This window comes from Cynocephalus volans, chromosome 8, assembly GCF_027409185.1.
Source record: "Cynocephalus volans isolate mCynVol1 chromosome 8, mCynVol1.pri, whole genome shotgun sequence".
Lineage (NCBI taxonomy): Eukaryota > Metazoa > Chordata > Mammalia > Dermoptera > Cynocephalidae > Cynocephalus > Cynocephalus volans.
Window position 1 is genome coordinate 44,427,866 of NC_084467.1, and position 13,426 is coordinate 44,441,291.

The 13,426-nt window shown below is 36.7% G+C and overlaps 1 protein-coding gene across 2 annotated transcripts in view; it reads left to right on the plus strand.

Moving 5' to 3' along the window:
- The window catches only part of SCP2 (sterol carrier protein 2), a 109,894-nt gene that overhangs the window by 46,521 nt on the left and 49,947 nt on the right, over window positions 1-13,426 (plus strand). For both annotated transcript variants that reach the window (XM_063104541.1, XM_063104540.1), the window contains exons 7-8: window positions 8,012-8,075; window positions 13,290-13,376. In XM_063104541.1, coding sequence (XP_062960611.1) covers window positions 8,012-8,075; window positions 13,290-13,376 — 151 coding nt within the window. The remainder of the gene's footprint in view (window positions 1-8,011; window positions 8,076-13,289; window positions 13,377-13,426) is intronic.

Below are 13,426 nucleotides of genomic sequence, written 5' to 3' on the forward strand. Positions count from 1 at the left end.
AACATTCCACCCAACAACCTCAGAATATTCATTCTTCTCAGCAGCACATGGATCATTCTCCAGGATAGATCACATATTAGGTCACAAATCAAGTCTCAATAAATTCAAAAAAATTGGAATTATCCCATGTATCTTCTCAGACCACAATGGATTAAAACTAGAGATTAATAACAAACGAAACTCTGGAAACTATACAAACACATGGAAATTAAACAGCATTCTACTTAATGACATATGGGTCCAAGAAGAAATCAAGCAGGAAATCAAAAAATTTATTGAAACTAATGAAAACAATGATACATCATACCAAAACCTGTGGGATACTGCAAAAGCAGTATTGAGGGGAAAATTTATTGCATTAAACGCTCACTTCAGAAGAATAGAAAGATGGCAAGTGAACAACCTAACACTTCACCTTAAAGAACTAGAAAAACAAGAACAATCCAAACCTAAAGTTAGCAGACAGAAAGAAATCATTAAGATCAGAGCAGAACTGAATGAAATTGAAAACCAAAAAACAATTCAAAAGATCAACGAATCAAAAAGTTGGTTTTTTGAAAAGATAAATAAAATTGACAAACCATTAGCATGGCTAACAAAAAAAAGAAGAGAGAAGACTCAAATAACAAAAATTAGAAATGAAAAAGGCGATATTACAACTGATTCATCTGAAATACAAGGAATCATTCGAGACTACTATAAACAACTATACGCCAACAAATTTGAAAATCTGGAGGAAATGGATAAATTTCTGGACACACACACAAGCTCCCAAAACTGAACTGTGAAGACGTAGAAAATTTGAACAGACCAATAACAATAAAGGAGATTGAAGCTGTTATCAGAAGGCTCCCAACAAAGAAAAGCCCAGGACCAGATGGATTCACAGCAGAATTTTACCAAACATTCAAACAGGAATTGACACCGATTCTTTACAAACTATTCCAAAAGATTGAAACGGACGCAAATCTCCCAAACTCATTCTATGAAGCAAATATCATCCTGATACCAAAACCAGGTAAAGATATAGCCAAAAAAGAAAACTACAGGCCGATATCCTTGATGAATATAGATGCAAAAATCCTCGCAAACAGAATACAGCAACACATACGTAAAATTATTCATCACGATCAAGTGGGATTCATCCCAGGGATGCAAGGTTGGTTGAACATACGCAAATCAATAAATGTGATACACCATATTAATAAACTCAAACACAAGGACCATATGATCATCTCTATAGATGCTGAAAAAGCGTTTGATAAAGTTCAGCACTCATTCATGACAAAGACCCTCTATAAGTTAGGTATAGAGGGAAAGTATCTCAACATAATTAAAGCCATATATGCCAAACCCACAGCCAATATCATCCTGAATGGGGAAAAGCTGAAAGCTTTTCCTTTAAGAACAGGCACTAGACAAGGATGCCCACTCTCACCACTCCTATTCAACATAGTGTTGGAAGTACTAGCCAGAGCAATCAGAGAAGAGAAGGAAATAAAGGGCATTCAGATTGGAAAAGATGAAGTCAAACTGTCCCTGTTTGCAGATGACATGATCCTATATATCGAACAGCCTAAAACCTCTACAAAAAAACTGCTGGAATTGATAAATGATTTCAGCACAGTATCAGGATACAAAATCAACACACAAAAATCAGTAGCATTTCTTTTCTGCAATAGTGAACATGCAGAACGAGAAATCAAGAAAGCCTGCCCATTTACAATAGCCACCAAAAAAATAAAATACTTAGGACTTGAGTTAACCAAGGAGGTGAAAAATCTCTATAATGAGAACTACAAACCACTGCTGAGAGAAATTAGAGAGGACACAAGAAGATGGAAAGATATCCCATGCTCTTGGATTGGAAGAATCAACATAGTGAAAATGTCCATACTACCCAAAGTGATATACAGATTCAGTGCAATCCCCATCAAAATTCCAAAGACATTTTTCTCAGAAATGGAAAAAACTATCCAGACATTTATATGGAACAATAAAAGACCACGCATAGCCAAAGCAATGCTGAGCCAAAAAAATAAAGCTGGAGGTATAACACTACCTGACTTTAAGCTATACTACAAAGCTATAATAACCAAAACAGTATGGTACTGGCATAAAAACAGACACACTGACCAATGGAATAGAATAGAGAATCCAGAAATCAACCCACACACTTACTGTCAGCTGATCTTTGACAAAGGCACCAAGCCTATTCAGTGGCGAAGGGACTGCCTCTTCAGCAAATGGTGCTGGGATAACTGGATATCCATATGCAGGAGAATGAAACTAGATCCATACCTCTCGCCGTATACTAAAATCAACTCAAAATGGATTAAGGATTTAAATATACACCCTGAAACAATAAAACTTCTTAAAGCAAACATAGGAGAAACACTTCAGGAAATAGGACTGGGCACAGACTTCATGAATACCACCCCAAAAGCACGGGCAGCCAAAGGAAAAATAAACAAATGGGATTATATCAAACTAAAAAGCTTCTGCACAGCAAAAGAAACAATTAAAAGAGTTAAAAGACAACCAACAGAGTGGGAGAAAATATTTGCAAAATATATATCTGACAAAGGATTAATATCCAGAATATATAAGGAACTTAAACAACTGTACAAGAAGAAAACAAGGAACCCAATTAAAAAATGGGCAAAAGAGCTAAGTAGGCATTTCTCTAAGGAAGATATACGAATGGTCAACAGAGATATGAAAAAGTGCTCAGCATCACTCAGCATCCAGGAAATGCAAATCAAAACCACATTGAGATACCATCTAACCCCAGTTAGGATGGCTAAAATCCAAAAGACTATGAACGATAAATGCTGGCGAGGCTGCGGAGAAAAAGGAACTCTCATACATTGTTGGTGGGTCTGCAAAATGGTGCAGCCTCTATGGAAAATGGTATGGAGGTTCCTCAAACAATTGCAGATAGATCTACCATACGACCCAGCTATCCCACTGTTGGGAATATACCCAGAGGAATGGAAATCATCAAGTCGAAGGTATACCTGTTTCCCAATGTTTATCGCAGCACTCTTTACAATAGCCAAGAGTTGGAACCAGCCCAAATGCCCATCATCGGATGAGTGGATACGGAAAATGTGGTACATCTACACAATAGAATACTACTCAGCTATAAAAACGAATGAAATACTGCCATTTGCAACAACATGGATGGACCTCGAGAGAATTATATTAAGTGAAACAAGTCAGGCACAGAAAGAGAAATACCACATGTTCTCACTTATTGGTGGGAGCTAAAAATTAATATATAAATTCACACACACACACACACACACACACACACACACACACACACACACACAAACCGGGGGGGGGAAGAAGATATAACAACTACAATTATTTGAAGTTGATACGACAAGCAATCAGAGGGGACATTGTTGGGGGGGAGGGGGGGAGGGAGGAGGGAGGGAGGTTTTGGTGATGGGGAGCAATAATCAGCCACAATGTATATCGACAAAATAAAATTAAAAAAAAAAAATAAATAAATAAATAAAAAAACAAACAAACAAACAAAAAAACTGAAGTCCTTATTTTCTCAAACTACCTACTCTTACCCCATCTGTTTTTCCTGAAATTTTCCACGTTCAATAAATAACTCCATTTTTCTAGGGTATTTGGCCAAAAACTTTGGAACCATTCTTGATTCTACTTGTACTCTACTTTCAATATATTAGCAAACCTTTCACTATTTTCAGAATATCCATTCCTCACCATTTCTACTATTTCTACAGTAGTACAAGCCACCACAATTTCTCACCTTGAATTTAGGAGTCTCCTAACTGGTTTCTCTGCTTCTGCTTATGCACCTTTACAGCCAATTCTCAACTATACAGCCAGAGCCATGCTTTTAAAATACCAGGGATTTTCAGCAAGTTCGTGGGAAGATACCTTTTAATTCCATTTTTCCACAAACTTTTTGAAGTACCTTCAGATGTTAGATATTTCACTCTTCTGCTCAGTACTCTCCATTGTATTCCCATCACACTCAGATTGAAAACAGGACATGATCTGTGGCCTGCCAACTTGTGTGTGATCTGTCCTCTACCCTCATTAGCTCTCTGACCTCATCTCTTACCATATTTTCTTTCACCACTCTGTTCCAGCCACACCATACTATGCTTTTTGTTCCTTAAACACACCAAGTACATTCTTACTTCAGTCAGAGCCTTAGCCTTGTTTTTTCTATTGCTAGAATGTTCTACCCTAAGATACCATCAGGGCTAGCTCCTTTACTTAAATCAGGTCTTTGCTCACATGTCACCGTCTGGTTTTTTCCATCACCCTCCTTCCCAGAGCTCCTGTCCTCTATCTCCTGCTTTATCATTTTATATAGTACTTATAATAATCTGAGGTATTTTCTTTATTGACAATCTCCTCCAGCCAGAGTAGAAGTTCCACAAAGGCATGGATTTCTGTTTCCTTCCCTGCTCATTGACTGTTACCTAGGATAGTGCCTGGCACAAAATTGGTATTATGTAATTAATTAATTTTCAGAAGAAAGACCTTCCGTGGCTATTCAAATTGAAGTAGGTCCCTCACGTTACTCTCTTTTATAGATAGCCTCATATTGCTTTCCTTCATAGCGGTTAGCGCTGTGTATGTTCATATGTTTATCATATGTGGTTTTACTTGTTTAGTTTTTGTCTTCATCATTAGTCTATAAGCTCCATGAAAGCAAGGACCATGTCTGTTTTGTTTGCCTTTTATATATCCAGCCTAGCACAGTGCTTGCTGTGTAATCAAGCCAGAAGGAAGATTTTTTCCTTCTCTTCTGTAATTCCCCAGCATATTTAAAAACTAAGCATTTGTTGAATGGGTTGTGTTTCTTCTGATTTTTTTATTCTTTTTTTGTTTTGTCTTGTAGAATCCTAAAAATTTCTTCATTTGCTTCACTATCCAATTGCCAAAGGGCACCTTTCCCTTTCATTTTGCCTTTTTTCCTCCCATAAACTATATGGCTTTAAAAGATTACCCTCTCAAGTCTCTGGTGTTTTTCAGTGCCTTCCATACAGTCATGCTTTCATCTATAGGAGTATTTTCTCAGTATTTTCATATGTGGGGAGGGGGTCTTTCTCTTCCTGGTAGTTTTAGAGTGATTGTAGGCCTGCCTCTAACTCCCTTCTCCTTTCTTCTGCACAGTTTTTCTTCAGACTACCCTTGTTCCCCCACGGGTTTGAGGCAAGAACATGAGCAATTGTTGGCTGGGATTTGGTCATTTTTTTTTCTTTAAAATTATAACTTCAGGTTTTGGAATTTTCTGTTTTCTAATTATGCTGAGAGTATGGTTTTGTGCTGTTTTATTTTTTCTTATTATTCTGTACTAGTTTTGGAGGATATGAAGAGACAGATTTAGGTAGCCTTCATTGCGCTCTGCTACCTAGAAATTTTGTTGCTGGTGTGTTTTTAAGCTTACATACTTTCTCAAGTTTTACATTATTCAGAATAATTGGACAGTTTTCTAGTCTAAAATTTGAAATGTAAATGTACACTATTTTACTTGACATGTTATTTTTCATCCAACAGATTTCTAAATGAACTGTAGAAACTCATAGAATTTAAGTTGTCCTTTGAAACTGCTGTTTGAGAATGTGCACTAGAAAAGAATACATAAGGCAGTTTGTGATAGCTTAAATCATTTATAGTATCAGTGGATTTTTGTGGCTTCATAATCTGATTCAAGGATATTGAAATCTTTTTACACTAGGCATATATTTTGAACAGCCAAAAATCTTAATTGGCAGGTCAGAAACAGTAGTCAACAAGCCCTTCATCAGTGCTCAGGCTTAAGAAAATACATGACAAGGAACTGGCAAAATATTTTTCATGGGGATACTGTCTTTTATAGATGAATTGGATCCCATGCTAAGAAAAAAGGAGGAAAAATATCAACACTTATTGAATATCTCTTATGTCAGACACTATGCCAAGAGCTTTTATACAGTTTTAGCTGCCCCTCATCCTACCAGTTCATGTGTGAATTGCTTGTAAATCTTCTAATAGAGACAAGTAAAACATTTATATTTCCTATAAAAAGGAAGTTGCCACTAACTGAAACCACCAATTCCATTTTTTTGGGTGATTCCAGTTGTTACAGAGCTCTTTTTCATGTTGAACTCAAATCTCTCTCCCTATAGAATAAATATGTCCATGGCCTTATTTCTGTCTTCTGAGACTCACAGAACCATGCTCTTTCGCTTGATAGCCCTTGAAATATCTGAAGCCAGCCTGACCCTATGCTTAATTTCTCCTTTTCTCTTTAACTATTTCTCATTACACTTGTTTCATGATCCGTCACCAGTCTAACTGCCATATGGCAATCACATGTAAGCTTTTCAGGTAGTCACCTCACACTGTTAAATCTCATAGAGCTTTTTGTTGAATGGAACCTCAGAGTCTTTCTCATAGCTGCTGTTCCTTTTCCCAGGTTGTTTTAGGTGTTCAAGAATAGAATTGGGCATTTAATTTATATTCTGATTTATCCCGTTAAACCTTGTTGAAAGCTATTTGGATCTAACATTACAGCAGTCTTCCCAGCTTTAAGTTTGATGAGAGTGCCTTTAATTTTCTAATCCAGTTTTTGGCAGCAATATTAACCAGAGCATGGCTGAAGTTAGAGGTTAGTGCTAGAGACTTTTCTCCACGTTGATACATTAATTAATGTTTTTTTGTTTATCAGTGAGTGTCTGTGAGACAGTAATCTCAAAAGATGCCCCATGACATGGGTCAGATAAATTGGGAAATGCTTCATACTTGAATCCTCTTTTGGACAGTCAGTGCATGTGCAATAAGGAAGGCTCTGAATGTTGTACAGTAAAGAAATCTGTTTAACTTTGTTTAACCAAGTCTAAACTTATTTGGCAGTAGAACCCTCATTTTTTAAATAACACCAAAAAATAACAAAAATAAAGATAAAAAAACCCCCCAAACAAAACCCACACTACAGTATTTCCTTATCTCGTCCAAAAAGATGTCCTGAGAAATTTAGTTAATTGTCTTGCTGATATCCATATACTATTTTTCCTTTGATTTAATGGTCAATTCAGTGACAAAAAGATAGTAATTTGACTTGGTTTGTTTTTATTGAACCCATATTGGCCTTCTCCTGATCACCACTCTTCATTGTTATAAGATCACCAGTGTGAAATCTACCTTCTTCCCTTTTTATTAGAATTGGGATAAGATTTGCTCAATTATATGCATGTCATTTCTGCCCTGAAGATCATTCTCCTTGACAGAGAAGATAGAGATAAAACAGAAGTGGGAACTGTCTACTTTATTGTGCCATCAATTAATATAACATTCTTAGCTCCACTGAGTGGACTTTTTCCATCCTTGGCCTTTACAGTTCCAAATGAGAATTCAAAGCCTATTTTATTCGGTTTGGTCTTTTTAAAAGCATCCGTAGTAAAAAAAACTCTTGCACGTTTTATCTTATTAGTATGCTTGCTTTGGTTTTCCTGACACTATTATTTAAATTTCTGTTAAGGCATTTAAAAAGCATGTATATTTCTTGTCAGAATGTAATTATTAAAGACCCTTCTACCTAGTAAGGAAAGGGAAGAAGATGTAGTATTTATCAGGTTCTGGAGGTGTGAATTGTAAAGTTCACTCAGTTCAGCGGCATTGGGGTGCTTGGCAGACTCCTAGAAGAATTGCCGGCCGTGCTTTCCTGCCTTAAAACCACTTTGGTAACAGACTATACTTTCTAGTTTTGAAATTGGACTCTAGTTATACTTGGAATAGACCAGTTTGAACTATTTTAATCTCATATGCTTATTAATTGATTTAATTCATTAAATATACCCAAATTTAATTTAAAAAATTTGTGAGGGATCAGTGTTGTAGTCTTCAATACTGATATCTATGCAAGGGAAAATGTGGAAATATTTAGCAAAACACTGAATACCATTGCAACATTTCTTAATAAGCAGCAGAAAAACATTAACCCACCAAGAGATGTTTGCTTTCTCTACAGGAACAACAATTGAACACTTTGCAAAAATTGGATGGAAAAATCATAAACATTCAGTTAATAACCCGTAAGTATTTCAGAGACACGAAATAATGAAACTCTGGGTTATCCTACTGTGTGATACGCAGCTTTATACTTGAAAAGCAAATGCAAAGACCTCAAAGATATTAACTAGAATGTTTTTTTTTTTTTCTTATAAAAGGCTTGTACCCAAGTAAACTTTTGACTGCTCTTCAGTTCTAGGTTTTGGCTTGTTTGTATTTATAATACCATTTAAGCTTAATGATTCTTTTAGAAAAAGAACATGAATGACTGGTATTAAAAGGTGTGATTGGTCATACATTGCAACTCTAGTGAATGAAATTTATTGTAATAATTTTAGTTGGAAATAACCAGTTGCCAACCTATTCCTTAAAACTTTTCTTGGTTTGTTTTGACCACTTAAAATATTTATAGAAAACATATTAATGACTGGGAGGCATTTTAATTACTTTAGTGTCATTATCTCTTACTGTGGTAAAACAGTTTGGTTATTTATATCCTAGAAAATAATCAAATAAAATTACATCAGTTGTGTTACAAACCAATAATCTTTGAATCCCTAGTGCCTAGTGCAATGCCTGGCTCATAGCATATGGTTGCTTAATAAAATTGGTCCATTGGGGATTGAATTGATGCCAAACAACCAAGATCTGTATAAAAGCAATACCACAGGCAATAAAAGAATAGTAGCTAGCTTTATTGAATTTCAACTATGTGTCACTTTGCTAGATATTTTAATGTCTATTTTTAATTAGTCCTCTCAAGGACCCTATAGGATAGATATTTTTACTCTTGTTTTATAGGTGAGGAAAATGAGGCTTACAAAATTAGGCAACTTACCCGAGTTCAATTCTAAGTAGTGGCAAAATAATAAATATATATATATTTTTCCTCCTACTATAATATAAACTCCTTGAGGGCAAAAGCCATCTCTTATCTTTATGTTCTTATTGCTTAGCACAGAGCCTGGAACTTCATAGGTGCTCAGTAAATTGTTTCTGACCTATTAGACAAATTTTGCCATATTTAATAAACATAAAACCATGAGAAGGAACATTTTATACCACATATTCCTAATACTTAATGCTGCTCCCAGTTCACCACATTCTCCTTCCTGATGTTTAAATTTACTTTTGGACTCAGGACATATCTAATTAACAAATAGTATCTAATCCTATGCCCTAGATCTGAGGGTATTTTGTGAAAGATCTAAGGATATTGTGAAAACTTTAGTGAACTCTCATTGCTTACATGATAAATTCAGACTCCTTCTATGAGATAATAAGCCCATTATAAATTTGGTCCCATTCTATGTTGCCAGTCTCATTTTCTACCACTTTCCTTGGTATTCCCAATCTCTAGCCTCACCAAATTACTTGTTTTTTCCCAGGTGTGCTATTAGCTCCTCCTGGAATATCCTTCCATCTTTCTTTTGTTTTGTGAACATCTACTTACCCATCAAGTCCCAACCCACATATCATTGCTTCTCTTAACACCTTCTTAAAGCTTCCTGGGCATAATTATCTTTTCTCATGAATTTCATTATACGTTCTGCATACCTATATTACACTTATGAGTCTTTCTCCTTTGATTATGGTGATCCTTGGGCAGGGATTATGTCTCAACTTTCTATAGTATCTAGCAGGGTACTTGGAACATAGCATATGCGCAACAAAACTTTGCTGTTACTGAATAGTGGAGTAAGGATGAGTAGTCTTAAGCCTCTAAAGATGGTCTAGAGCTGATTTCTTTGTCCGTAGAAGTCAGAGGACCATTAAACATATTGTGATTTCCTGAAACTGGTAAGGAATTGTACCAGTATGCTGAGGAATTGACAGTACTGCAGTTTCCTAGCTTTGAGGCTCCAAAGAGCAGCTTTTGACTTTTCCCAGAGAATCAAAGTCTCCGACTCTTTCTCTCACTTAAGTCTTTGTCTAACCAGGCACTCATTTATCCACTCACTACAGCATCCTTCTTAAGGGATTTTACTCATTTAACAGATATGTATTCGGTAGTCTGCTATGTGCAAGAAATGGCTTTAGCTGCTGGTGGTATAGCAGTGAACCAGACAGACAAGTTCCTTGTCCCCATGGATCTCCTATTACATAGAAGTATAAATTATCAATTATATTGAATAGGCCAATGTTATTTCTGGATGTCATTTTCATCATTTAAAACTCTTTGAAATGGCCAAGAATAACCTTCTGGGTTTGGCTCAGAAATTTCAGATGCTGATTTCTTGTACTAGGTTTGCTTGGTTAATGAAAAAAGAGAATTCTGTATTTGTTTCCCAATCTGTTATATATGTTTAGGAATGTTAATTAAGAAATTATTCTCAAATGTTTCCTTATAAATTATGATTATACTTCAAGGCAGTGAGAATCTATGATTAGTAGTCTAGGGTTAGGGATAGCATGTGCTACTGGAACCTTCACACCTGTGTCTATAACTTCTTCCTGGTTGTTTCCACTTAGATGTCCTCCAGGTGCCTCAGAATCAACATGCCCATACAGAATCTTTCATTTCTTCTCAACCCTGTTTTTCCTTCAGTGTTCTTCATCTTGGTGAATGACGTTGGCGTACACCTAGTTATCCGTGATAGCGAACTAGAAGTCATTCTTGACTTCCTTCTTCTCAGTGTCCCATATGTAGCTGGGGATGAAGTTCTGCCTCCTTACTATGTCTTGAACTCATCCCTTCTCTCTGTCTTTTACTTCCAGTTCTTTACTTTAGGCCCTTATCATTTCTTGCCTTAACTATTGCTCCAGTCTCTTAATTGGTTTACTTGCTTTTGGTAATGCTTTTTTACCATCCCTTTTCCATACCTCTGCCTTCTTGCTGATATACAGATGCGATCATGTTGCTATAATATCCTTTAGTAGTTCCTCATTGTTTTCAGTATAAAATGTAGACAACATAAAATGGCCTTTCATGGTCTGATCCCTGTTCATTTCCCCTGTCCCATCTTCCTCACCTTGCCTCCACATTCCCCCCGCCCCCCACAAACTTCATGCCCTTACTTCAGTGAACTATTTAACCTTGAGAGGCTTTGCATTTGCTGCTGCTTCTGTCAGGAGTTCTCCTTACCACTTCTTATTGTCTAACCTCGCAGAGGAAGCCCCTCCTGGTATGTGGATTTGATGCATATCCTGTGTGCGTCCATTCCTATCAAGCATTTATCGTATTAGTATGGTATATTTCTTTGCCATGGAATCATACTGAGTACTCTCAGGGTAGGGACTGTGCCTGTGTCCCTGTACCTGTGTCCCTGTACCTGTGTCCCTGTACCTGGAAGAGTATGTGGAATAAGTATGGTGTTTTTTAGAGAGTGGGTGATGGTCAAAGTTAAATTTAGAAGCGAAGATGTAGACACCAGTACATAGATCAAAGTTACATAGGCTTTATCCTATAAACATTTGAATTGCCTGTTAATTTCCACACCAGTTTAAGTTCGGTTTCAGAAACTCCCTTGCAATGTCTCTTGCTGCTGCTGTTTTTGCCAGAGCAGAGTTTCTGAAGCCATCCGATTGTTGTTAGAGGAGCCAAAGGGGATAAAAATAAGTTTCTTCTTTGCAGCGATCAGAAGTGAAATATGTTTTTAAGAATGCAGATAATATGGGGAGCTTGCTGGTGGCTCAGTTGGAAGAGCATGATGCTGATAACACCAAGGTCAAGGGTTCAGGCAGTTGCTAAAAAAAAAAAAAAAAAAGAATGCAGATGATTTATTACAGGTTTTGTATATTTGTTTAAGAGCTCCATTAACCTTCGTTAAATGTTCTTGCATAACATTATCACCACAAAAGTTGGCCGAATTGCTAGTCATTTAATTTTGCTTTTAAGGAACAACTGTTTTATAATTCAAAAGAAAAATATGGTACTAACCCCCAACTGGTCTAACACTGAATGAGTGTACTGCAACTCGAATCTGGCATGAACCACCAGGAGTTAATGCAGACCCCATGAGTTGAGGACTCAGTCCTCAACAAGACTGCCCGCACTTTAGACACTAGCTGCAAGTGGTGTGCCCAGGCCACCTACACTTCATACTGACAGAGTTCAAATCCAGGGGTTCCCATGACCCTCTCAGGTTCGATAATTCATTAGAATGATTTACAGAACTCAGGAAAATGCTCTACTGTTGACCCTTGAACAACATGAATTCACTTATTGTGGGTTTTTAAAAAATAAATACACGACAGCACTGTAAATGTATTTTCTCTTCCTTGTGATTTTCTTGACATTTTGGTTTTTTTAGCTTGCTTTATTTTAAGAATACAGTATGTAGTACATATAACATACAATATACTCTATGTTAATTGACTGTGTTATTGGTAAGGCTTCTGGTCAACAGTATGCTATTAGTAGTTAAGTTTTTGGGATGCCAAAATTTATATGCACATTTTTGACCGCACAAGGGTCAGTGCCTCTAATCCCTGCATTGCCCAAGGGTCAACTATACTTACAATTATAGTTTTATTATAAAAGATACAAATCAGAAACACCCAAATGAAGAGGCACAAAGGGTGAGGTCTGAGAGGGTCCCACTGCAGAGCTTTCATCCCATCTCCTTGTGGAGTCAGGGCACATCACCCTCCTGGCACATGAAGGTGTTCACCAACCAGAGAGCCCCACTGAACTTTTGTGTCCAGAGTTTTTACTGGAGATTCATTATGTAGGCTCAGTTAAATCACTGGCCACATGACTGAACTCAGTCTCCAGTCTTCCTGTTCTTGGAGGTTGAGCTGGCTCAAAAGTCTCAACCCTGAATTTATGTAGTTGCTCTTTTTGGTGACCTGCCATGAGTCACCTCATTAGCATAACAAAGGAACTCCTATCACTCAGGAAATTCCAAGGGTTTTAGAAGCACAATGCGAGGAACTCAGGACAAAGACAAGACAAATTTTTTATTATACCACATATGGTATTTTAGGGCTAGGATTTTTTTTTTTTTTTTTTTTTTTTTTTGGCAACTGGCTGGTGTGGGGATCCGAACCCGTGACCTTGGTGTTACAAGGCTGTGCTCTAACCAACTGAGCTAAACTGGCCAGCCCTGGGTTAGGATTTTCAACTCAGTTCAAACTACTTATTTATCAAGGGTTGAAACTGTACATAAAAGTCTATCTTTTGTTTGTGAACAGAATATTTACATATTATTCTCTCTCCAGCCCTGGACCAGAACATCTTCAATAAAAATTGCAGCTGCTACCTCACATTCTCTAACTACTTATTTTGTATTTAGGTATTCCCAGTTCCAAGATGTATACAGTTTAGAAGAAGTAATGGCATCTCCAAAAGTTTTTGATTTTTTGACTCTGTTACAGTGTTGGTAAGAAAAACATATTTTAACATTTAATAGGGAGATGTAACTACTCCCCT